Source organism: Cygnus atratus, chromosome 11, assembly GCF_013377495.2.
Source record: "Cygnus atratus isolate AKBS03 ecotype Queensland, Australia chromosome 11, CAtr_DNAZoo_HiC_assembly, whole genome shotgun sequence".
In the NCBI taxonomy this organism is placed as follows: Eukaryota; Metazoa; Chordata; class Aves; order Anseriformes; family Anatidae; genus Cygnus; species Cygnus atratus.
In genome coordinates, this window is record NC_066372.1 from 16,021,818 (window position 1) to 16,047,899 (window position 26,082).

General features: G+C 38.6%; 1 protein-coding gene across 1 annotated transcript in view; it reads left to right on the forward strand.

Annotated features, from left to right (window-relative positions):
* The window catches only part of MCTP2 (multiple C2 and transmembrane domain containing 2), a 121,054-nt gene that overhangs the window by 62,558 nt on the left and 32,414 nt on the right, over positions 1 to 26,082 (forward strand). Inside the window, exons 14-17 of the mRNA XM_050712992.1 lie at positions 333 to 435; positions 9,780 to 9,881; positions 10,874 to 10,948; positions 11,744 to 11,863. Coding sequence (XP_050568949.1) covers positions 333 to 435; positions 9,780 to 9,881; positions 10,874 to 10,948; positions 11,744 to 11,863 — 400 coding nt within the window. The remainder of the gene's footprint in view (positions 1 to 332; positions 436 to 9,779; positions 9,882 to 10,873; positions 10,949 to 11,743; positions 11,864 to 26,082) is intronic.

Consider the following 26,082-nt stretch of genomic DNA (forward strand, 5'->3'; position numbering starts at 1 on the left):
TGTCCTGAAGCCTAGTTTTGAATTCAGCCCTGGACATCCCAGTGATCAGCTTTTTCTGTTTGAGAGCAGAGTTCTACACTCTTAAAATCTATATCAATGCACAGAAAATGTCACTGGTAGTTGTTATTTTCTTCACCTAGTTATGTGACTACAACATGAGGGGAAAGCTTGGGGAATACCCATCATTTGATTCAATTTTTTGGAATTTAATTAATGCTGGTATACTCCAAGGTAATACAAACTTAATTAGTAAAACAGTATTCTCAGATCTTTGTGGAGAAGACTGTGCATGTATATCGAATATCATTCTTTGTCTGTGCTTTTCATTACAGCCCTATTAAAGATATTCATGATGTTCTGGAAGTGACAGTATTTGATGAAGATGGAGATAAACCCCCTGATTTTCTTGGAAAAGTTGCCATCCCTTTGCTGTCTGTAAGTTACCTTTGTCACATATATCACTCAAACATTGGGAGCAAGTTGCATTTCTTTTCCCCTCTGTACAAAGCAACACAGATTTGGGGATAAACAGGTTTTGTGATCTATATGTGCCTTAGTTGGCAGTGTTTATAGTCCTCCTTAACGTAACAATCATTGCCGACCCATTTTAGTAGAAATTTGGTTGATTGGAAAGAAAATTGCTGAAGTGTCTGTACTTCATCAGTGCTATATGCTGTATAGGTCTGAAAACATAATTGAGTTGTTCTGTATGTTTCCACATCATCTTCCGAAGGTAACATTTTATGCATGTCTTTGTTCTGTCTTGCTTCTTTTTGCTCCAAGAAAGTAATTGCACATCACAGTAGGATTGACTAGAGATAGCTGTTGTTATTGGCACAGCTGAATAAAATTACCTAAAAGGGGTGTTTTCTACTCCACAGTGCTTTTAAAGACTGGTGGCTTTTGTTCTGTAAACAAATATGTGAAGAGTGAATGCTACCATGGGAGTATAAAATCAAAACTGGAAACAAAGCAAGCTCAGGGGAAAGTGGTTGCTCTGGAGATTAAGGAGAGTTAAAGCTTTTTCAGAAATGGCCAAAAAAGGCCAAGCTAAAGAGAAGGGAACGTGAAAGGGTCATTAAAAGACATTAATAGAGAAATGGGGAAAAGCAGCTTTGTGTTCGGTAAGACTGATTTAATTTGGAACAAGGCTGGTAATAATAGAGTAAGTAAACCAGATCAAGAGGATGTAAACAAGTCTGTGTGTATTTGCAGTATCACAGAAGATTCTGGTAAATTTTGCAGTAAAGTTTGGGAATAACTTTCTAGACTCTGGCTTTTGTTAAATCAATTAGGTGGGGTGAAAGGCCTCACGGGATCCTTGTGTTCATATCACTCCAGTTGTTGTGTAAGCACATGTTTAACCTCAAGCATGGGGTTTCCCTTGAGTTTTGAGGAATCAGCGTTTTGTAGATGGTTCGCAATGGGGAGGAGGCGGTGTGACAGGTATTTATGCAGCGAGTACTGTGTCGAGCCCTGTACGAACATTCACGCTTGCAATGTATAACATGATGTGAATGATGCGTGTGGTAGTGTGAACCTTTTGGTAATGCACAGTGTGATGCTGTGGGTAATAGCTCTCTTGAATAGGCAGCCGGTGAATCCTGATTGAAATTATAGAGCACAAAATTGCAGTATTGTTTAGAAGCATCCCTGTGAAAGCATATTCACCTCTGCAGAAAGGCTGGTATACATCTCATATTTAAGACAAGAGTATTTGAGTCTTAAAGGTGGGCGGCTGCTGCAAAGGCTGTATTGTGGTAACAGGTTAGTGGGGGTACATCCTTGCAGAGTCTGGAGAAATGGGAGGTTTCTAGAGGGAAAGCAAAGTCCCATTAAATTGAAGTGGACCATATAAGCCCCTCAGGGTCAGCTGAGAAATAAATGGGCACAACTTAGGTAAGACCAATCAAGATCAGATAGGGGAATTTGAACTACAAGTGTTTGATGTTTCCAAATAAATAATGAACTGCCCAGAAAGCTCTTGAACCGTTTTAGAGAATATGATCCCAGCTTAAAGAATGCTTTATAGTGGTAAAGAAATAGGCTAATGTGCTCCAGTTTTGTTATTATTTTGTTTAAATATGTATATATCTTGTGCATGCAAGTTAAAAGCGGTGTGGCTTCTGAATCTCTTCCGGAAAGTGTGTTTATTTTCATCCACCATGTGCTCTTTCTGAGCTGTTCTGGAGTCCAGAATGTGGGCACCCTGGGATTTTGGGGATAAGATATGTGTAAACTGCAGGAGAGGCTGTGGGATAAATACTGAGCTTTTGTTGCCACAGTGCCGCACTCAGGAAGCAGTGCCAGGCAGAGCTTCTCACCCCACCAGTACACCCAGAGACCTAGGTGCTGGCCTGACTGGAGTCACTGCAGATTAAAAATAATAATAATAATAATAATAATAATAATAAATAAAACCTCTGTTTTGGGACTTTATAGAACAGCCTGAGTCCCCAACAGGGGAGAAGCCCGTTCAGCAAGGTGCATATGTGTGGGTTTGATATGAACATACCTACGTTCAAGCTGCCATGTGCTCTGCAGTACTCCTCTCTGTGCCTTGCACTGCAAGTTTTTTTTTTGAGGCTGGGGATATTTTAGACTGTTTATCTATTTTAGTGGCTTGAGTTGTCAATATCTCCAGTTTTAGAACAATATTAAAGTCAGTTTGGCATGAAGGATGATTTGATGTTTACAGGGAGGAAAACTCTTAACATCTTTTATTCCATTTTTGATCACTTTGTTAGTTTTTCCCGAAGTCCTCATATCTCTGATGTTACTGGAAGAGAGTGGCTGGAGCAGCTGCTCTCCTGCAGATCCAGTGCTTGCCAAATGGTCTGCGTGATCGGCAGCAGGCTGTGTGGGCTCACAGTGAGAAGATGTTAGATTTGGATTTTCTGTTGATTTTATAGGCATTTGTCAAGTATCCCTTAGGAAGCATGTAACAAGGCAGAGGAGGGGAGTGCATGTGTGTGGTAACGTCCAAACTCTATTCAGCATAGGTTTTTTGTCCAAAGTTTGAGACAAAAAAAAATAAAAATTGTTTATGCTTTCCCTTGCCAACTGATTTTCTTCCTTCCCATCCAAACTTCTCTGCCTCCTATTTCAGTCAAATATAGTGTAAATATATTCATCTCTGCTTTTGATTAAAAACATTTTGCACCTATTAACTTACTCTGCTCAGACAGAGAATTGCAATTTTCTAAACTCTTTTTCTTGAAATGGGTATTTCAACGTATGTTGTGATTTTCACTATAAATTTGAATGTATCCTTTTGAACCATTGAGATAAATATACTGAAAGAGAACAATAGTTAAAAACTCGAAGTCTCACAAATTATACAGGTTTAATTCCTCCTAGGTAGTCAGGTGAAATATTTGGCTTGCACTAAATTCTCTTTTAAAAATAGAAGTGCATTTTCCCCCACCCTCCTGATATAGTTAAAAATGCACCAGTTTGAGTTGTGAGCTGTCAGCACATGAAGTAAGTTTACTTCAGGAATTGTTCATGGATGACTACATTTTCTTAATGATAAATAACCTTCAATAGAATGTATGTTGGAGGGATATGAAGAGTTTAATTTGATAGAGAACTTTGGTTTAAATGTGTCCAGAAGTCTTGCACTGGCATTTTGCAAACATGCACACACGTTCATCATTACATTAACATTAAGACACAGATAATATTAATGCACAAAAAGTCTTGGATGGTGACATTAGGTTCATGCTTTCCATTCACCCTTGACTGTGATCTAGGTTTATGGCATGTAACAAGTAAGAAATGTAAAAAGACTAGGCAATACGAGAAAAGCTTTAAACTGTCAGGTGATGAATAAAATTTAACATTCTTTATTAATAGGCATGATGAAGCAATATTGGATGAGTGCATGATTTGCTTTGCTTCTCATACAGCTCTATTAATATGTGCTGCAGACGCATTGATTTTGATAGCATTACACTGAATTTGGAATATTCTCTATTTGCAGGTAGGTGGGGGACAGAGAGAGCGAAGTAGTGTTTTTGCCTTTTGCTATTTCAGGGAGATGAAATACAAATGCAGGGCTTGCATCTTACTTTTCCATGTTAATCAACCTGTTGCATTTTTTTCTTCTGCCTTTCTTTGTCAAACTACTCTACTCCTCTAAAGCACGTATAAGAGACCTCATCTCAAATCCTGTTCACAGCACCAGATAGCCACGTTTACAGAAGTGGTGTTTACACTGGAAAAGACACAAATTACCGCTACCAGGATATTCAACAAAATGGAGCACTGTCTTGCCAAAGGTGACCCGTAGAGTCAGGCTTGCCTAAGTTTTGGGCAAGAGAGGTTGCTTTCTCAGAAACTGGGTGATGAGAGGGAAGATTGCATACACCACTGAACAGATCAGCCCTCTGTGTTAGAAATTGAAGATGATACTGGAAAATTGGGAAGAAAGGCAAAAACTTCATTGCTTCAGGAAAGGTTTAGAGATCTTGTAGGTTTTAGGGGTCTTGAACTAATTATCAAAGAAGTCCTTTCCATCTCTGTGTTCATTCGTGCTCTAGATTTTACTGAAAGCAACCGTGTTTCCCTTTTTAAGTCTCCATCTTTTTTGTTTTACTTCAGGAGACACCTATCTCCTAGAAGGCTGCAAGTTAGTGGAGGCATGGAAGCTTATGTGCTTTCAATAATTTTGAAAGCAGGGTATATCAAATATCTTTATGTAGAAAGACCTTTGAGTGAAGAGTTGTATTGCAGGCTGGAATGTTTCTATCTGCTGAATTATCAGCTCAGATTAGACTTCAGCTTCACCTTTTTTTCAGCAAACAGGAAGAGGTCTCTGAAATGTTTTCAAGTGCCAAGCAAGGTCGGCAGCCAACGATACAGTGAAAACAACTAGCATGACTTTTGCAAGCTAAATTATCTAAAACATGGCCTGGACTCAGAGAACAGGCACCTGCCAATTGTGATTACTTAGCACTTGACCATAAGTGTACGGCCTTTTGCAGGAGAAAGCTTTAGAGTTTGAGAGAACAGTGAAAGTGCTGCACTTCTATCACACGGGTAGCTATGGAGGGGGTTGTCTGTTCTGATTTTTACCCCTCTCATGAATCAGAAATTTCAGAATGCTGGTTAAAAAAAAAAAAAAAATCTCTTCCAGAGAAAAGGACACCATATTTCTGGAATGAAATATTCTGCTTTGACCATGCACTTCTCATTGAAAATTGTATTGACAGGGGAATGTCGTTTTTGAGTACCACTTGAGATCTTGGCCTCAGTGGCTTGTGCTCCTGGGGCTTTCAGCATCTCTTCACACTGCCTGAAAGCCGTGGCTGTCTGCTTTCAAATAATCAGCTCCATACACATTTAGTCTTTGGACATCAACCCTATGCCAAGATTCCACATTTCCATTTTACTTTGGATCCCACAGAAGGTTATTAAAAGTGAAATGTTTGGGGCAAAGAGTTTGGGATGAATGAATGGGTATTTCGTATAAAAATCTAATCAGCATACATTACAAGCCTGAGGAGAAACAAAAAACTCTTTCTTCATGTCCAGGTGGGTCAAATATGTGCTTTGCTTTCATCTTTTCCTGGGGAAATATGTCCTTTGATAAGAGTAGGTGTGTGTCTATTACAAGACAGCTTTATGTTATTCAGGGCGAATGGTATGACATTGTGCATCAGCAATGAGCTCAAGCAGGAATATCAGGGGTCCCAAATGCTTCAGATGAATTACCCTTGGAGAGTAGCCATTACCCTTTCCGCACGTCATGGGTGTTGATGTACAGAGGTTTAACCCAGCATTGTTCTGTCAGGTCATCAATATATGACACTGAATCTGCATCAAAGCTGGATACAGAGTGAAGTTTTCTTAAAATCAATGTAAAAAAAAAAAGCCACTAAACCATATTTCTTTGAGACAAGAGCAATGAAAAAACACCCTTTGCTGCGTAAGGGTCCTGTCTTCTCAGTGTTTTGTGTCATATCAATCTCAGCTTTCGCTATTTCATTAAAATTCCCAAGCGGTCAGAAGGTTGTTGCTTAATAGATTTAGCATTGGCTGGCTACATCAATACTGTGTTTAGTCACATTTGTTTTACTGGGGACATCTGTGGGAAGAGTTTAGCAAATATATTCATTCACTTGAAAGGAACCCGGTGCACTTTGGGCCTTGACTGTGCTGCAGTCTCATGCACCTGAACGTTTCCTTCCAGCTGGAAGAAGGCAAGGCAAGTTGAAGCACTGCCAGAGGTTGCCTCTGTCTGAAGTACACAAAGAATTTAGTTTTTCTTCCAGCTGATGATATCCTTTGCATGGTCCTGTATGGAGAAGGAACTATGATACAGAAGAAAGTGTGAATTGCTCTGTTAAAAGATTGATATTTTATCTTTCTGAGTTGCTTCAGAACATGGAAATGCCCCAAATATCAGAAATTCCCATGGGATAAAAATGGTGACTTTTTTTTTCTGATAGCAACCTTGCACAATGAAGCAGGTGGGGTGGGTGCTGGTGTCCTCGTGTTAATCAAGTGGTTATGGGCAGTCTTGGTGGTTGATTGAGCCCCGGTATGTTGTGTGCTATTAATAAGCTTTCAAAGAATGCAGTCATCAGTATTCCATGAGGTTATATATTATATATATATATATATATATAGAATCATTAACAAAGGAATTATATTGATAATGTTTCTTCAAGGATCTAACCTGTAGGTATTTTCACTTTTAATTTCAATACTCTTTTGCATTCCATATTTTATCTTTTTAGATAAGTATAGGTAAATATTCACGGTAAAGGTAACTTATTTTAGACACAGCTATCAGGACTATTCGTTGAGTGAAGTTTGAATGAGATCAGTTACGCAGTGAAAGATGTTTGGGTGATAGAAGAAATTTGATCTTTCTGAATTTAGGTTCGTTCTAGGACCCTAGCCCAAGCTGCAACATTTGCTCACCTTTTCCACAGCTGGAGAGAACATTTAAGCAGTCTTTGCAAATAGCAGAGACAGGGGAAAAGTACCCAGAGAGGAGAAAGAAATGGATCCAAAATGAAATTAATATGACTGTCTGCCTCTTGAGATAGAGGGAAATGTTGAACAGAATCTGAACTCTGGACTATGAACAGAATACAATGAAAATGTAGTATACTAAAAGCTATTTTGGATATTTTTTCCTGGGCACAGTTGAGACATGCCACCGATCTAATCTCCATGCAGTCATGGATGTTAGTATTACCCTACACCTTTTGCTGAACCACACTGGATTAGCACATTGCCAAAACTCTGAGAGAGACTTTTGTTTGACTTTTTTTCAAGGTTTTTTCTTTTTGTCCAAATGAAAATGCAGTGGAGAAATGCCATGAGAAAGAAACAAAGAAATGTTTTCTCTTGTGCTTTTTTTTTTAATCCTGAAGGTCAAAAGCTAGGAGATCTGTATGAATGTTTAGTCTTAGACTGAGTTATAATTGCACATCTTTTACTAGACAAGTCAAACATTTAGAAATAAGGATGCCAAATGGAGCTGACTGCAAAAATGGATCTGCACTGCAATATTTTCTGCCCTGTCCAATTTCAAAATAGCAGCAACAATAACGACACCATTTAAAAAAGTTTTCCAAGCAAACGCCCATTTTCAAAGAATGATGGAGAAGGAAATTTGTTGCTGATTTGAAAGTTACTGTATGAACACACCTATAGACCCACCCAAAATGTTTGATTCAGCTCCAGTTGTGCAAATGAAAAATATCCAAAGTCAGAAGCATTTTTTTGAGTGCAGAATGCTGTTTTGCTAGACCTTCTCAGTAGTGACAGCATGGCTTTTCCTTTTTTCTGTGAATTTAGCATCATGTGAGATGTCTTTCCTGGTTGGCTATACTCTTGAAAGATATACATAAATATATTCAGATTTCCACATGTTCTTACTCCTAAGGTATAAAAGAATTTCATCGCAAGGATGAAAACTTGTAAGAAATGTTTGTAATCGAAATACACTGATATTCATTCACCAAATTCATAAGTATGGAGAATCCAGAATTATGATATTATGATATGTGCCTGGACACTTGCATCTCCGCAGAAACACTGCTGGGTACAATGCTGGTGGCATCCCCTTGGACGAAAGGGATAATGACCTCAAGCCAAGTCTGTTTGGCTCACTGTCTCCAACATCAGTAAATCCAATTTTCAGTTTGGAAAATTGATCAAAGTCTTCAATTTACAAACAACATTTTTTTTTTTCTTTTAAAACTATTTTCCCTCTTTCTGGGTGTAGAAATGGGGGAACTGTTGAAGAGGTAGAATCCTTTCCGATAGGCAGACTATTTTATATGGTAGTTGGCTTGAGAACCCTCTGATGTCTGTCTATCCTAAAAATGGGGCTAGGCACTTCAGCTGATTTGCTGCTTTGAGACTGCAGGTTATCCGAATAATTTTTCGCCTGCTACTTTCTTGGCAGCATCCTTTGCTTCTAACTCTTTGTGTTCTCTTGCAGTGAAAGCAGAGGAGGTTCACGATCAGTTTAGTGCAATGCCTGTTATTATTGCTATTATTAAATAGACCCTACAAATGGCTGGGTAACTCCCAGCATCCAGTTAAGCAAAGCTTTGGATGAGAACACAGTAAAAGCTGGAGTTCCTCTTTGGGCACCGCTGAGGATGCAAACTTGGTCTTTATGAGAGCCCTCTTCCCTTTCAACCGTTAGCCAGGAAAGCCATCTATGCTTTGACTAGCTAATTGGTACAGAAAGGGTGGAGCAACATTGGGAAGGAAAGTGACCTTTCCCTTGTCATGTGAAATCACTTGGTTCCCATTATAGCTTTTTTTTTTTTCTCCTTACTCATTTCTGCCACGGTTTATATGAGTACCTCTTCTAAATGCCAGAGCAGCAATAGCCGTTTTAAATATGGTTGCAATTTCATGCCCCCAAATTTCCTCCGTTATCTTTAATCTTTGATCATTACAGTCCCTGAATGTAGCTTTTTGGTAAGCTGCAGTTTTTTATGTTACTGCTGTTTAGAATTAACTGGTCTGCTTCCTAAAAAGCCAAATGTTTAATCAATACATATCCTACTGTGTATAATAAATACATTTCTGCCATCACTTTTTGAAGAGAGAATGCGTTTGATTTGAGCCAAATAGTTTACAAAATGGTTGGGGAGTTTTTTTGTTGGTGGTGTTGTTTTTATAGACATTTAATATGATAGGGCCAACCGGCAGATTAGAGCATAGAAATTGTATTGAAATTTCGGAGTGGGGTGGGGAGAGAAGTCTTTTACATGAATTTGTTAATTTTGAACATTTGTTACATAAACATTCACTCCACTTAAGCTGATTAATTTCTTTGGATTATGTTCGTTTCCTGGGTAATAATTCGACAACCTTGCAATAAACTAAGCATTAAGAAGCGGGTTCATGTACTGGAGCGTGCAGTAGGTAGGCAAGTTGTTGTGGCTCTTTCTGAACTCTGGAAGAAAAAATCCATTTTCAACCTGTAATAACGGAGGCTGATTACTTTCCATCAACTCACTGGCTTCCAGGGCAGAATTTTCAAACTGGTTATTGCGTGCGCTGCTCTACTATAAAGTACAAGGTCTGTAAATTAAAGTTGGACCATAAGAGATTTAATCTGCAATTTTATAGGTCTCTAATCCAATGGTCATTTTGTATTTCAGGCTCTGAGTATATTATCAGGGTTTGGGGAGGATTTTTGTGCTGGAGTGTTTTTCTCTTTTTTAGTAGTGTCTTTTAAAATTGTGAATTACAGCTGGGAAAATATTGATGCTTTTTCTTCCCCCAAACTATAGATCAGAAACGGTAAACAAAGTTGTTACACGCTGAAGAATAAAGACTTGGAACGTGCTTCAAAAGGAGTAATTTACTTGGAGCTGGATGTCCTATTTAATCCTGTGAGTTAAAATATTTTCTCTTTGCTTATCATTTGTGTAAGGAATGGGGAAATGTGTGAACCTGGTAATTGATCCTTTAAAACCAGTAGCCAAGCAGGAAAAGTTCCGTCCTAACTGCATGGGGGTCACGGAGGGCTGTTTCATACCATGGGTGAGGAGGTATTGGCACATCATAACGTGATAGCCCATCTAGGTGGATGGGACAATTCAGAGGCACTTTAGGACTTAGAGTGACCACAGGCGTCTTAGGAAGGAGGTGTCAATTACTGTGCACCAGAGCTTCATTTGCAGCAGCCAAAAAAGGGCTTAATGTTTAGATTATTATACGTTACTTTTAACACCTACTTCCTTCCCAAAAAGCTGACCCACGATGTTCTCTTCCCAGGGTGTTGACAGGAAAATTAATGAGGCATATACATGCTGCACTTAGTTTTTTAGGTGGCTGAGTCAGTCTCAATTGCTTTTGCCCTCCAGCCGTTACTGAATTGAATCCTATTTATTAAGGCCACTGTGGGCTGGACTGCAGCTCTGCTTTTGCTGGCCCTGTGGTACGGTGATGCTGGTCAACAAAAATCTGGGGAGCAGGGCTGCTGCCAAGTGCCAGGCAGAGAAGTTCAAGGTTCTTATACCTACAGAGAATGTGTAGGATTTAAAATATTAATTTCAATTCCTCTGTAAGATGTCCCCATGGTTTCTTTCACTGCACTTCTGAACGCCCCTTAAGTGAGTTCAACCTTGCCCAGTTGAACTCTTGCAGACTCCCATGGGTTGAGGATTGCATGTGCATGATGGAATGGGCCCCTATATCAAGGGGCATCACAGCTTTGCGGGTACTGTTTGTGTTGTCACTGCTCTTCAGGCCAATAGATATGTGCCAGGGTTGCAGAGGGTATCACTGTATATACCTGGCAGCTCCTCATAAATCATGCACAGGATGAAAAGAGAAAGATCCTGAAATAATGAATTTAAGTGTGACTTTTTTTTTTTTTAAGGTAAAAGCAAGTATTAGAACATTCAAGCCCCGAGAAAAGCGTTTCACTGAAGAGAACTGCAAATTTTCTAAGAAGGTAAAGATTGTCTCTGGGCTAAGCTCTTGTGTTTGTTTTGGAAAGATTTGAGTTGCTGTAGCATGGTTGCAAGAACAAAACCTATTTATGCATAAAACACTGAACACATGTAAATTCTGTGTATTTCTGTATATGTTTAAAGGCTTGTTTGTGTTAACGCAGAATTGCTTTCTGATCTAGTTTGCATCAGTAGTTTTGCTTTGTACTTCAGAATAGGGAAAATGATAGTCGTGGATGTTGCACAGTTCACAGCACCTAAAGCAAAACATAAGCTGTATTCCTTTCTTTGGGAAGGATAAATTAGGTCTAAATTAGCTAGTTAAAATATCCATAAGATTCTAGAATGATGGCTATTACCCTTTTTAAAATAAAGGTGATCGATAATAAGGATAAAATTCTCATTTATTTCTATGGACTAATCCAAAACATATAGAGAAGAGGTTCTCTGTTTGGATTAAATACTTTTGAGCCCTTCTCCTCAGACACTGCTATATTATGAAAATTGAAAGGGAGCAAAGATAGGTTTCTGTTACTGTTCTATTTTGTTCTATTTAGTTTTGGCATCGAGTGCTTTTTTTTTTTCTCCTGAGGGATAGGGAAAATCTGGAAGGTATGGGTGTAATCAGAAAGCAGACAGGAGCTGGAGAGTGTCTCTGAAATAGAAGCTTTATTTGTAATATGTGTCCTGGCATGCATTTGTAGCTTAAATTATCCCTGTTTCTGAAGCAATTGTAGGATATTAGTGTTTGATTAAACACCTCTTCTCCTTCCCTCCTCCCACTCAATATTTATCAGATCTTATCGAGAAATGTTGATCGTGTGAAAAAAATCACTATGGCAATATGGAATACAATACAATTCCTTCAGAGCTGCTTTCTCTGGGAGTCCACAGTAAAGAGCATGATAGCATTTGTGGTAAGTGGATTTCTTCTTTTATTGCATGAGACTAAGTGATATAAGATATCGAGCGTTGCCGTGCCTTCCTCTCCACCAGCGTAAAGCCATTTATCGTTTACTGTTATTGGTATTTTGTAGCTACACGGCTGCAGGGTGTACAGATTTCAATGGCAGCCAGGCCAGTGTTTGGCCTGCTGGACATGGAAATTAGACCCTCAGAAATAGTCTGCTTTTTTGCTTGGTTCAGAGGCTCTTGCTGACCTGTGCTCAGGACACCTGAGTCAGTGTGCTTGGTGACACCACCCTGTGAAGATTTGACCATGTGACTGTTCTGGACCTTTTTAGAGCTTGGAAATTGGATGTTAGGAAAGGAGGGAGGTGGTGGCCAAGAGGGTGGATACCAGCTGCAGAGAGATATCTTTGATTTGCGTGATGCACTGAGCTGATGGTTGTTTTCCTATCCATCTTCCCTTGCAATGGGGAGGCACTTAGCTACAGGTTATCAGTGTCTGCTTTGCATGCTGCCACCACAGAGTATGCTACATTGTCCCCGTGGCACAGAAGAAGCTCTCCTGATGTCACCAGTTACAAATTTATTCCCCTGACCGTCACAATATGTTGCTTTTAAAGAAAAGAAAAAGAAAAAAAGGGAAAGCCTGGTCAGTGCGATCTCCCCTCTGCGAACAAAAAAACAAGTTCTTCACCTGACTGTCCCACTTTTCAGTCTTCTCCTTTTTCCTCTTGGTAGTAAACACACCATTTGCAGTTTTCTCATAATCCACTGAAGCACAAAAAGGTTTTGCCTGGTTTTTATTCTGCGGTGTGACATTTTCAAGCATGAAGAAATGTTTGGCATGCCATTAAAGGTTGCAAAATCATTTTGTGGTGGTCCAGCATGCAAAAAGAAAGTTTGTTTTTTTTTTTTTTAGTGTTTATTAAGCAAAATAACAGCCACATCTTCAAGATTGCTCCTCCTTTTACTGTCTGTGAATTATAAGTCACTTAAAGGCTCTTTTGAGGAAAACACTTCACAGTGTATTTGCTACAGATAAGTAAAGTGATTGAAAGAAAATCAGAGCAAAGATGGAGCAGCTGTCTTTCACCCTGCAGATTAGAGGGATGACGTGCATGTAAGAGTAGGTAGGACGAGAGGGTCTGTTCTCTGTATTTTTTCTGCTTTTGTTCAAAGCTTATTTAGATCATATCTAGCATTAATGGTTCAAGAGCTGCTGACTAGTACCGTAAAGTGTTTTCTCCACTGAAGAACAGAGATGCTAACGATGCTAACTGATATACTGTAGGATGCACACAGTTATACTGAAAGTGCTAAGAGGAAGAAAACCTAAATCAACTTCACCTTGCCCTTTAGGCCTTAAGATGATGGTTTTCTTCAAACACATGGAGCTGCTGTGCATGCATATTTGTTTGCAATATTGGCAGCTCTCAAATCCTTCTCTTTGTATGGCATGTAGGAGAGTGGAGTCGCTGGTACCTCACTAAAGCAGGTATGGCTGTTCAAGGGAGCTGTATGGTTGTGCACAAGGGAATTGTACGGTTGTGCACACTGTGCTGGAAAGAGGCAGGGATGTAAAATCCCAGCGCCAACATCCTGCCATCACCATTAAGCAGGAATCTAAGCACGTGCTTAAGAGATTTGCTCAATTAGGAAACAAAATACTTGTGAAGTTATAGCTCTGAAGTTCAGTTTTCTAAACTTGGGAAAAGTTTGTAAGTGGTAGAGAGGCATAAAAAAAAAAAAAAGGTGGGCAAGTGAGTCCACAGAAAAAGGAATTAATTCCAGGTGAAAACAAAGATGAACAAAAAGATGGAAGGTTACAAATTACAGATGTTAACATCTTTACTGGGTAACATAATGCTCCTGGTTTCCTACAGAAAGTCAGTAGTGGGACAGGAATAAAAATACATGACTAAGAATAATAAGAGCAAATTTCTTCTACAAACCAAAAGTGAAGTGTATTTGATTTTTTCCACATGGAAATAATTCCACTCAGGCATTTATAATGAAGTGCTAATTCTCTATCTCTCACTATTTCCAGTATGTGTGTTCGTAATTGTGAAAATATGTACACAGCGTGATAGGTGCAGCATCTGTACTGCCCTGCCCTGAACTTGTAATCCACAAATAAAAGTGTATTAAAATAGGATTGTTTTAAAATCATCATTCCCCAGAAAGTAACATCTATATGCCTTCAGTACCTGGCTTTGAAAAAGCTTAGCCTGTACAATATTTGTCCTTGCTTGTATCTGACATTCAAAACCAGAGGCAGGGAAAATGCACAAAGCTCCTCACGCATGTGAACCTTATTTTCTTAAGCTATCAAGCTAAAAACACCACCAGATGGAAGAAAATATTTTAAGAGATCATCAGAGCATTGCAATAGGCAAGGACGCAGACTCTTACACCTTCCTGTTTTAGTCTTTATTACAGTGCACCTCCCTCCCCATTAGTGCTGACAGCTTGCAAGTGTGACAAGGACATTTGCTGCTACTTCTGGGTGCGCAAGAGAAAAAGGACAGAGAGGAAACAGGACAGTGCAGACAGGACACAAGTGAATGAGAAAAATGCTATCACCATGTTTTCCTTATAAGATGCCTCATCCCAAGCTACACTGCTTTTTTAGTTTGTATTTGTGAGAGCAGACAGTCGAAGAACTTGAACAGGGTTTTTGTTTTGTTTTATTTTCAGTACAGAAATGAAATCATACTTTTCATCAGCATTTTCAGGTTTAGAGGTTTTGGAAATAGGGTTGAATTATGTGAGGAGAAAAGCTAAAATTCACTTTCAGTGAGGCTTGCCCTGTGCACAAAGGGATTAGTGTGAGTTGTGTTGCACAAGTGCTAGGATAAACGTGGTGGGTCAGGGGAAAGTCACATGTAGGCTTTCTGGATTATTTATCTTGTAGACTTAATTTTTGCTCTGGTACAAAAAAAAAACAAAACACCACCACAAATGATACACTGATAGACATTGTGTGTACCTGAGAATATTAGCATGTGTGGAAATTGTTGCTTATAGTGTTCTTATACTGGGAGAGATCTTAAGTCTTTGTCCATGTACTCTCTTCCTTCTAGTCTATGAGCATACCCCTCAAAAAGGGCTTTATTTTGAACATGCCCAAAAGCATACCATAAGATATCTCTTTATGGATGTTCTTGTGCGCCTGAAAATCTCCATATCCTACCCTGGACAACTTGCTCCCAGTTTCCAGAGCAAATATTGTGGTTTTAGCCTCATCCTCATCACTCCTTCCTTTTGTCACACCTTTCTTCACTGAGACATTGCTTCCATGTTATGTTAATGGTGTCCAGAAAGCTGCGTGGTGAAATGTGCCTAAGGGAACGTCTGCTTACACGTTGTCTTGTGTATCTGTGTGATAATAAGCTGTTTGTTTTTCACTCTCGTGCATATGAAAACTTGTAATACCTTTCCGGCGTGTTTTTAAGCTGAATTCCTGCTCCTTCCTTCCATATGCACACTCTCCCTACCTGCTCTGCTCCCTCTCTCACCAAGTCGGTTGTGGAAGTTAAGTCCATAATAAGAACTGAATCGTTCCTACTGCACAATATGTATTTTAAAAATATTTTAAAAAGTTAATTTTAGTCACAGAATGATTTTCATGAGGAATTATGCATCATTGCACATTGTGCTTGTGATTTTATACAGCATAATTATACCTTCTATTGACAGTTTTCCTCTGCATTAATGGTAATTAAGTCATTTAATGAAATTACAGTAATTGCATTAAAAAAATCTATAATCTGGTGCAAATTAAAAGGATATATCGACTGGAATTTTTACTATCATGTTTTTTTTATAAAGTTTGCATGATGGCCACGAGACATTGACAGGATCAGGCAAACAATGGGAAACCAGCCACCAGTGCACCTCCAGTGTGACTGGCAGCGCTCGCCGCTGGTGTGCTTCAGGGTCCCTGCACACAAACCCACGCCAGCATCCTTCATTTTTACTGGCAGCGTGTCCCCCTGCATCAGGTTCAGGCCTCTGCAAAGCGAGGCTGCTGCCGGGGTGGGTACACGTGGAAGCAGTTTTTCAGGCTCTGCCCTAGCTGGCAGCCAGACAGCGAATGCAGCACGGGTAGTATTTATTTTATTTTGCAGTGACATTGCAGGGGGGCTGATAATTCTTCTAAGATGGATTAGTACCAGGAGGAAAACATGATGATGCAACATAATGTAGTCAAAATGTGGAGTTTCTGGTCAAACTGCCTGTAGTTATTGAATGGTGGGCAGCAAGGAAAGTGGTAGGCGTGGGATTATTTTGGAGCAGTTTGGGCTTTCCAAAAAGCCAGCTGATGCAAGAGCAGGGAAGCCCTGGGGCTTCTGGATGCTCTCAGCAGAGCTGCTGGGAGCTGTGGATGCAGCAGCAAACCCAAACTTAAGCTTTTGAGCTCCTTGCTGCAAAGGTGGGATTTTGGCACCCTTCTCCGGTTCAGAGCTCCAAAGCTTTTTGTAAATCCTGAAAGAGCTGGAGGATGCTCACTTTTTTGGTGCTGGGCTCCTGAAGTGTGGGAACTGGAAGCCGTGAGGAGTCATGGGGTGAGCTGGGTGAGGCTGCCCTTTGCCAGTTTGCCTTGGTCCTAATCTAGGATAGCAGGGAGAGAGTGTTGAGACAATGAACTGTGCAGCCCATGAACTTCTGGGCATCTCTGCTTATTACAGGATTTAATATGCAGCCACTTAAGCTTGTGATATGAGAGCTGGATCTGAGCCCAGCTGAACTCATCTCATAGAGGAGACACCAACTATCTTACTAGACATGAATAATTTTTAATCCCTGTTGAGCTGGGCTATATTTATACTGATGATTTAAAGACAAAAGGCCATTAGCTTGTTGACAATGTCCTCTAAAATCACTAATTACACATCAGTAAGAGGGAAATGTTTTTTCCCCCCTCAGGAAAGATGTTTAACTCAAAATCTAAGCCTTCTGGAGTTAACATGGAGTAAATCTTTCATTCTGCATGTGGACAAGCATCTTCTTCATGTTTTGCCTAGAATTTTCCAAGCAAAGCAAAATGTTCCAGCCCTGTTTGTACTGAATATAATTCAACACTGGCCATGACAACAAAATACTGGTAAAACATCCAGTTTAGCTCGTGTTGTTTTGCAACACAGTGGTATTTTATTTATTTCTTCTTTTTTTTTTTTGGTGGGAAGGGAGTTTTAGATCAATAAAAGGAAGTGTTTGGGGCAAAAGTTTTACAGGGAACATGTGAAATCAATGGAGAAATGAGAACAATGAAATCCAAACAATTTAGAATAGAGAGCGAGTCGCCAATCAAGCAGAGGGATAGAAGATAAGTTTCAGTGAGACTTTACTTCTGAATTACCAGTAGATGGTAACATTTCCCCTACAGGGAGAGGGAGGAAGATGCTCTCTCACATGAGCTTCTGTATTTCTTATTTGCCCTGTGAATTTTGAACAAGCAGTTCTCTGATACAAAGCACAAACCGCCCCACCATTACTACATGTGTAACTGATGAGAAGGGTATAGTCTTTATTTCTCCTTTTTTTTATCCTCATAGCTGAAGATGATATATATATATCATTGTTCCCAAACTAGTTGGGAACAGCATTAAAGTAATGGTAGATTAAAATGTCTCCACATTAAAAAGCTAAATAAAATGAATAGATGTAATCCTAAAGAGAGAAGAATGAGTAGTCTTCAAACACTGAATAGGGAACTTGGAAAAAGAAAAAGCTTAAAAAAAAAAAAAGTAGAAGAAAAGTAGTAATGCAAAAGAGATGGTCCTCACTTCTGCTTTACTGTAGAGCTTTTGCTGTGGGCTTTTCTCAGCCCATTTGCAGCTTGTGCTGTGCTGCAGTTTTAAAGAAGCAATCGGAAAAGAGATGAATGCAGTCCCTTTTTAAATAGGAAAGCTGAGAAATAACACTGATGCAAAAAAAAAATAATAAAAATCTAGACTAGAGCTAGCACTGGAAGAGCAGTCAGAGGCAGTGTTTTGAGAATTTGGCCTAGTAACTAATTCTTCAGAGTCCCTAACATTTCCTCTGCTCTTTGCCTCTGTAAATCCCTGGCAAAGTCACATCTTTAAAATTATTGTCTTGAACTCCTGTGAAAAGGCTGGATCAGAGGTATGTTTTTATTTCAAGCTATTATATCCCTGTAAAAGCATTTTTCTAATGACAGAGGAAACGTTTACATCCTGCTTCCTCCACGTTGCTCATGCCACTGCCTGTGAAAATTCAACATTGTGCATGCAAAGCCGTTCTGAGCACGTTACCTGACACATGCAAGTAACTGCTCGGATGAGAAACAGGCTTCTCTGGGCAATTAAAGGAGATGGTTTTGCCCTTCTCCCAGCAATTTTACATTTCCAGTATTATTCTTTTGTGGTTGAGGGGAATATGATTTAAGCTTGAGATCCTGGGCTTTGCTTTGCTGCAGCAGTTAAAATTCCTGGAATAGCAACAGTAATATTGATGATGCTGAGAGACACACAGCAAAGTAAACACATGTTATTTCCAGCTCTTTAAAAAATGCAAGAACAAACAAGGACAAAGTTAATAGGGAAATAGCCACTTAGAAGCTTGACAACACTATAAACAAGGCTGAAAAAACAAAGTTTGAAGCTTTGGAGCCAGGGTGAGATGGAGCATAGCAGTGACTGATACCCAGATCCTTTTTTCACTCTAAAAAGGCTAGGTGGTCTTACGTTTCTAGCTCAGGAGTTCAAGGATTTGCTTTTTACCAGTGAAACGTTCCAGAACAAAACAAAAACAACAACAGACGTTTTGCATCTGAGGAATAATATTTTTTCCTCTGGGCCTGCTTAACAAGGCACCCTGTAAAGCAAATCCCTTGCTTTTGGGGTTGAGGATCTTCGATAGCAGTGCTTTCTGTGCTGTGAATGCATCACATAGGAGCAATTCCCTCAGCCCTGGTAACAAGACCCCCAAACCACTGCCTCTCACTCTTTCTGTAATTGCTTTGCATTGTTTTTACTTGATGAATAAAGCCTTATAATACGTCAGTTGTGTGTGTCCTGGAGCGTTCAGGTAAAAGCCCAGTTCTGCCAGAAGAGGAGCGTTTGTACAGTTGGTCAGCAGGAATGTGTATGCAGGCATCCAGTAAAGAATTAAGGTAACGAGTAAGAAATTCAGCTTTCTTATAGTGTACAGATATATCCTTAGGTAGCACCTAGAAGGTGCCTGTATTAACATACAAATATCTATCTAGCTATCTGTCTCTAGACCTGGATTAGAAATATATATATATATATATATATACACACACATATATAGTATATGTATATAAAAGTGTTTGTGTATATACATATATAGTTTTAATCTGTTTGGCTAATGACAGCTCACAAATCCAACCCCAAATGAGCAAACATTTTTGTTTAATAAAAAAAGAAAAAAAGAAAAATGGCCCTTTATAGCTAAAACCTGAACTAAATGCATCTGAAAACAATTCTGACTGGCTTTCTGCTCAAGTTGTGACCTGTTGGAGAACTCTGCTCGGCGCTTGCGTTTCCAGCTAATTTGATATTGCCTTTTTGTGGCTGCAGCTTTGTCATTTGTTTCTAAGCTGTCATTTTTATTAGTCTCCCTGGCTGATCTTTTTGGGCTCTCGTCAGGTGGTGTATGTTCTCCATTGTCTGCCTGGTCTTGGCAAGCTGTAGGTCCTTTTATTGCCATATGACGTGGGCGTGCTTGCAGCAGTAGCCTGTAATTATACCCACCACAGGTGACAGTTACAAGAGAGCTTTGGTAATAATTTTAGCAGCCTGATCTGATGTTTATGAAGAGAGAACCCTCTTTGTGGTCTGGCTGGTGTTTGCTATATTGTATTGTACTTTAGCTGTTTGATTTATGAAGCCCTTTCTTTTTTAATATATAAAGTCTTGTGTCTTTTAAAGTTCTGAAGTTTTGTTAGATTTTTGTTGCTCTTATATTGTTTTGTACGTTTAGTATGTATTTTTGTATATCTTTTATTTTGCTTTGTCTGGCAGGGTAAAATTGTACTCTCGCTTGTTATTAGTTTTATTTGTATATTCAGCGTTGCTGAACTCCTGTTTTAAACCTCACGTTAGCAGATACATTGTGTTCTCCTACTTAGGAGTCTAGATAGAGATTAGCCTTTTGCTCTTTTTTTTTTGTCCTTTAAAAAACAAACAAACAAACAAACAAACGAAAACGCTATTTTATAAAGATTAGATTTGCTATCCAAAAAGGTGTCATGGGCTCTGTTACTCTCAATAGATTTGCAAAACTTTCACGTGCCAAAGAGTTTTTTTGGTCCTGATTCTTATTGCTATGTTACAAATCTCCAACCCAATATTGGGAATTTGCTGCAAAAGATCTGCCAAAGACTCAAATGCATAATGCCTAAAAGTTGGCTTTTCTCTTTTGTAGTTTTTTTACTGTTTTAGCTTCTTTAGAGGAACTTCAAATTAAATGTCTAACATTTCCAAATTTGTGAGAAAGCAGTAATTTGTAATTCCTATCAATTAATTAATGGGACAAACTACAGGAATTTGTTACCATTTGCCAGTTTATCTGGTCCTAAAGACATGATATTGCGTATCAGGATCCAGTCAGTTATTTTCCCAATTTGCCTGTTGCCTTTCCTGAAAGCTCACTTTATTCACAGGTTAGAAATTATTTAAATGAAAGTGAAATTAGTATTTCAAGTTTAATGAGGACTACATATGGGCAAGATTCATATTAAACAGCAGTGAGAGAGACAGAGAAACTACTTGCTCACTGCTACTGGAGATAACAGAATTTCAGAAGGTTTTGTGTAAAATTCCCAAAGTTTGGCATGGATGTGCAGTATGAAAACCGCACGGGGAAAAGGTATTCAGCTCAGCCCAAGCAATTACTGTTCTTGTTTCTTGTCAGAAAATGGTAGGGAAAAAAAAAGGTAGGAAGTCTGTGGTATCTATTAGGAAATGAAATTTTCATTAGAAGTTAAAATTCTTTTGCTTTCTTAGTGTGCCGCCCCCTCCAAGAACCCAAGTGTACTGATTCTCCTTCGGTCCAGATCTGCTTGGTTTTGTTTCATTCACATTACTTTGAGCTGGCATCTCTTAGAAAGTACTTAAAACACTCAGTTTTACAGAAAGATTTTAGGCATTGACTATTACCCTCTCTGTTATCAGTGGAGCAACCCTATCAATACTTTGTGGTTTTTCTTCATCTTTTTCTTTAAAAAAGACAAATCCTTTATTTATAACACATGTTAACTTAAAACAGCGCATTTCCTGGAAATACGCAATTATTATCCTTTTAAAGCGAGGGAATAAGTCGAGACATGTCTGTAGGTGGTTTGAGTCACTGCAAGTCCATTTACTTCAGCAAACCTCTGTTATTTAACATTGGTTAAAAATTTCTATCCTCTGTGGAGCAAATCCTGCTTGAATATGACTGGCAGGTTTTCAGAAGAGGAAGAAAAATCCTGTAGGTGGCGATGGTCTCTCATGAATGAGCCAGCTCTGACATTCATGCTTTTGTCAGATTTTTCTGGCAGGTTTTCCTTTTCTTGCTTGAACTATTTTATTTTTAATTTAATTCACCAGTTCTCTCAGAGCTAATCTAACACTAGTTGCAGAAATGTTGACAACTGGAAGAAATTTCATATTTGAAGGTAACGCAACATTTTGGCTTTTATGATGGAGACAGATGCACCTTGAGGGGTTTCTCTTAAAGCATTCTACTACTTTTTTTTTTTTTTTTCAAATGAGAAAGAATTGGATCCTTTGCAAGATCTGAAATAAGAGGATTAGTATAGAAACTACAGAGCAAAGACTTTTTTCTTTTTTTAAAGAAGCCTGTTTTTTGTTTTACTTTCCTGCACTAGCAACTAATAATTGATTTGACTCAGAGGTTAGTCTTAAGCATCTGGGAAGTTCTCGGGTGTTGGACATAAGGTTGTTTAAGGATAGCAGTAGTAATAAAAGTACCCCACAACAGAATAATTCTTCTGTTTTTTAGCATTCACTGGGGAATAAAGCAGGAGCACTGGTCTAACTGCAAAATCCCAGAAATCTGATTTAAAAAGTCTGTTCTATTGATTGTTAATAAATTTGACTACTGCCACAGTAAAGGATTACAATGGCACCAGTAGCATCCCTGAGATTTGATCTCTCTCCCCACCGCTTCATTAAAATTAAATATATTAGTCTTAATTGTCAATCTACATTTTATTCAAGCTTAGCTCGGTTTCAGGTGCTTTTTTGTTTAAAAGGCAGTGCTGTAATTTTGAGAAGTGTTAATAAATATGTAAGACATGTAGTGTTTTGTACTTGTCTAATATCTTGATTTATTTGAGCCTTAACTTTACCCACGGAAAGCTAGCACGTTTAATGAGAGATGAGTGTGACATGTGAGCAGAAGTGTCCACAAAAAATACATATATAAAAATAACAAAGCAGCCTTCATGTGCTCTGCTAGTTGAGATTCAGAACTTTCTACTTGCATTTTGAGAGAAGTTGCTGTCTTCTGTACTTTCCTTCAGCTTTCATCTTTTAATGGAATAGAGGAGCTGCACAGCTTTGTATCAGAGCCAATTGTCAACTTTCATTAGATGCAGTCTATTGTTTGTTCAGATTAGAAATAACTGCATTACACTTTGACTTTGAAGGCTTGTTTGTTTTTAAATATACTAGGTATATGTGACCTTTTTGTCATTTTTGATGCACTTGGTTTGACAAATTTGAGATACACGTTTAAAGAGCAGCAACAAATATTTGCAATGCAAGTACTTCACAAAAGCCACTTTTTGTAGTTCTAGAAAAGTAAAACAAAATCCTGCAGCTAATGCAAAGTATTAGTAGATTAATATAAAGTGTTGTTAGCTAGCATTGTACCCCAAATATATCGCATGGGGGGGGGGAAAAAAGTGCTTAGTGAGACTGCAGTGCTCGTTATTTAGCAGTGGGTGGGAATCCAGCTAGCTGGTCTTAAAATCTCATTATGAATTGTCCATGTGAGTGTTCAGACATGGCCTCTGTCAGAACATAATGGCAAGGAAGTCCAATTCAATTAAAAAAAAATACACTGAGCAACTTTTCTTAAAATGTTTAGAATATCAAATGAGAAATATATAATTGATACAGTAATATTAGCATTCTTTTTTCAGAGAACGTGCCCATCAGGAATTAGATGGTGACTTGTTCTAGCAGTTAAGAAAACTTCCCCAGATACTTTCTAGTGCACATTTGGGAAAATTATTTGCAATGATGTATTTCAATTTCCTTAATAAACTAGACCTGTCTTCCTAATTCCCTTTCCCTCAAGTCCCTCCATAGGGGTTAAGAAATAAAGTATTTTGAAATTATTATCAGATAACTGTTTCTATGAATAACGAACTAATCTATGCCTTTTAAAAATAGATTTATATTCCAAAACTGGGAAGTAAACAGTGTTGACAGAAAGGAAATATGAGATTATTAAAAATGAAGACATTTTGCAGAGCTACTCTGGGTTTTATTTTATTTTTTCCTTTTCTTTTCTTTCCCTGGGAAGTAGTAGCTCTGTAACAGCATGCACTGCAATGGCTTTCCTGCTATTTTAAAATCTGTGTGAATACTGGTACAGATAGTGGTCCTTTAGTGCCCAACGCACACTGTCTTATACACTGATACCTATAGTAGCACATACGGAGTGACTATGAGATCAAATGCTCTGGTTAAAAAGCCTTAGGGAAGCATTATGTGTCTGAGGTCTGATCTATTGTCTGGGAGGTCGGAGAGTGTTAATGCACTCTGCAAAGATTAGACTCCCTCTCTAATTGCTCCAGCACTTCCTTAAAGGATTTAAACAGTCGGGAAAGGTGATGCTCCGTGTCAATTTTTGTCTTCTGACAGCCGTTGAAGTTTATCTGTCTTTCCACGGAGACCACTAGATCACATAAACCAGGCAGCGTCAAAAGCATAAACCCTGAATTAGGACTGAGAACAACGAATGCAATTATTTACAACTTTGTTATTTCAGCTTTTGAATACTTTTAACATTAGGGTCGGGATTGATTTTACAGGCTATTCTTTTTCATTTGGTGATGGGAACTCCCTAAGTCCCACAAAAAGTTTAACTTGCTGAGTTTGTCGAAAAGCCACTCTTTTAATTCCAAAGCAGATCAGACTGTGTTTCTTATAGCATGGTTGATGCTTCCCCACTCTATCTCTATGGTACCAAGTCAGTACATGGAACAGCCACTCTAATGCTGCTTGTTTATATGATGCGCAGTGCTATAATCTGAGCTACTGTGAGCCACTCATTGCTATTTATCCAAAACTTTTCCTTTCCCAAACAAAATCTAAGAAGGGCTTTGATTTCCCTTGGTCTGTAGAGCCCAAGTCACATATAAAATAAATAAATAACAAGTAAAGCAGTAAAGCTCCTGCAGAAAAGCTTTTCTGCTCCTTAACCAGCATGTCCACACTGACAAGACCCCAGTGCTGGTTTTACAAAGCAAAATAGAGATTTGTCCGATGGATCAAAGCTACTTGAAAGAGGCAGCTTATAGTTGTTATTACTCTGCAATCTAGTGATTTAAAAATTAGCTGGAAGCACCAGGTAGTTTTGTTGCTGGTTAAAGGGCTGATCTATTGCAGTGGTTTGTGTTCTCTTGCTTAGAGGAGCACTTTAAGTGAGGGATGGAAAAGGGTGAATGTTACTAGAGAAGGAGAAACATGGTTCAACACTGAGAGAACTTGGAGCATTTAATATTTCTGCAGCAGGGCCATGGTATCCTGATGTTCACAGTAGGGTAACACTGTTGTAACAAGTGGGGAATTTGACCCATCTTTTAAAAAATGTCCATTCCTGCTTCACAGACAGATGTGAGCGTGTCCTGTTTTACCACAGCTCACAGAACACCACAGGACCTGCCAAACAGAAAACCACCCAGTAGGGTGGGTTTTTTTTTTTTTTTGGTGGATTGGAGGCTTTAGAATTTGACAGTGTCAGTGGTTTGCTAGTCTTGTAGCATCTAAATATGTTGATATATATAATCCATTTCACACACAAAAATGTATAAATATGACCTATATAAATATATATATTTAATGCATCTTTTCTAGATTCTGAGCAGATGACTAATACAGCTGTTAAAAGGAGAAAATGATTTTTTTTTTTTTTGAATAAAGCCCTCTTGGCTCTGAATCGGAAATTGAGGAGCAGAATTCATCAAGTGTATTCTGATCGTTCTCACATGGGTAGTTCCTCTTTCCTTTCCTGCATAGCATGTTCCTTTGCAATGTTGCTATATTACATGAAATGTTTCATCTGTATATAAAAATTAAAAATTCAAACAAAAATCTGGCCCACATGAAGAACAGGCCCTTTGGGCATATGGTTCATTATGCATATTCGTTTAATTACTAAAACACTTGGGATGTCTCTACTGCCCTTGCTTTCAACTTGTAAAGTTGTATCTGTTCTGCAGCACAGAATATGTTGAACAGGCATGTGTCATAAAGGACTTCAGTTTTCTCTTATTTAAAACTCTATATAATGTTCTTGGCTAGATTGTTAGAATTTACTGAATATTAGTTCAATCCACTGCATCAAAACAACAGTTCAGAATCTCTTTTCTCTTAACACCTTCTCTAACCCCAAAAAGGCAAGTTTTACAGTGGTTAGTTCATAGCTGTGTTTACTATCAAAGTAACACAAGACTAAGGCTTTAGATTTCAGGCACATTCCCACAAAGCACCTAAAGTCGCACGTTGAAGCTGTATAACTTTTATTAGCTAAGAAGGGATTGCTGTGATAGTGTGACTTTAATTGATTTTCAGGGCAAACAGGTGGTGATGGTTTAGGCATCCCCTGGTCTCCCGCCATTCCTAATTTGGAGCTGCACATATAATAGCTTATTAAAATAAACAATCTTCTGGCTTTAGTTTTACCTGAACAGCTGCCTGAAATTGCAAGGGTCTTGCAACTTTTTTTTTTCTTTTATTGTTCTGTGTTTTGGAAATCAAGATGCTACAGGTCCGTTAGTGGAAAATCTCTATTACACGGTGATGTTGTGAATACTTAGGAAATTTTTTTTTTGATCTTTGCTGTTGTTGCTAATGTACAGTAGCAACGTATTTAGGATATAGTTACGGTGAGTATCCCAGTCATCTTCATACATTTGTTCTGTAATGCAGCAATTTTGTCTCTCTGCGGATTATGAACCTGCTAAAATTATTTAAGTGCATTGAATCACTCTGACTGT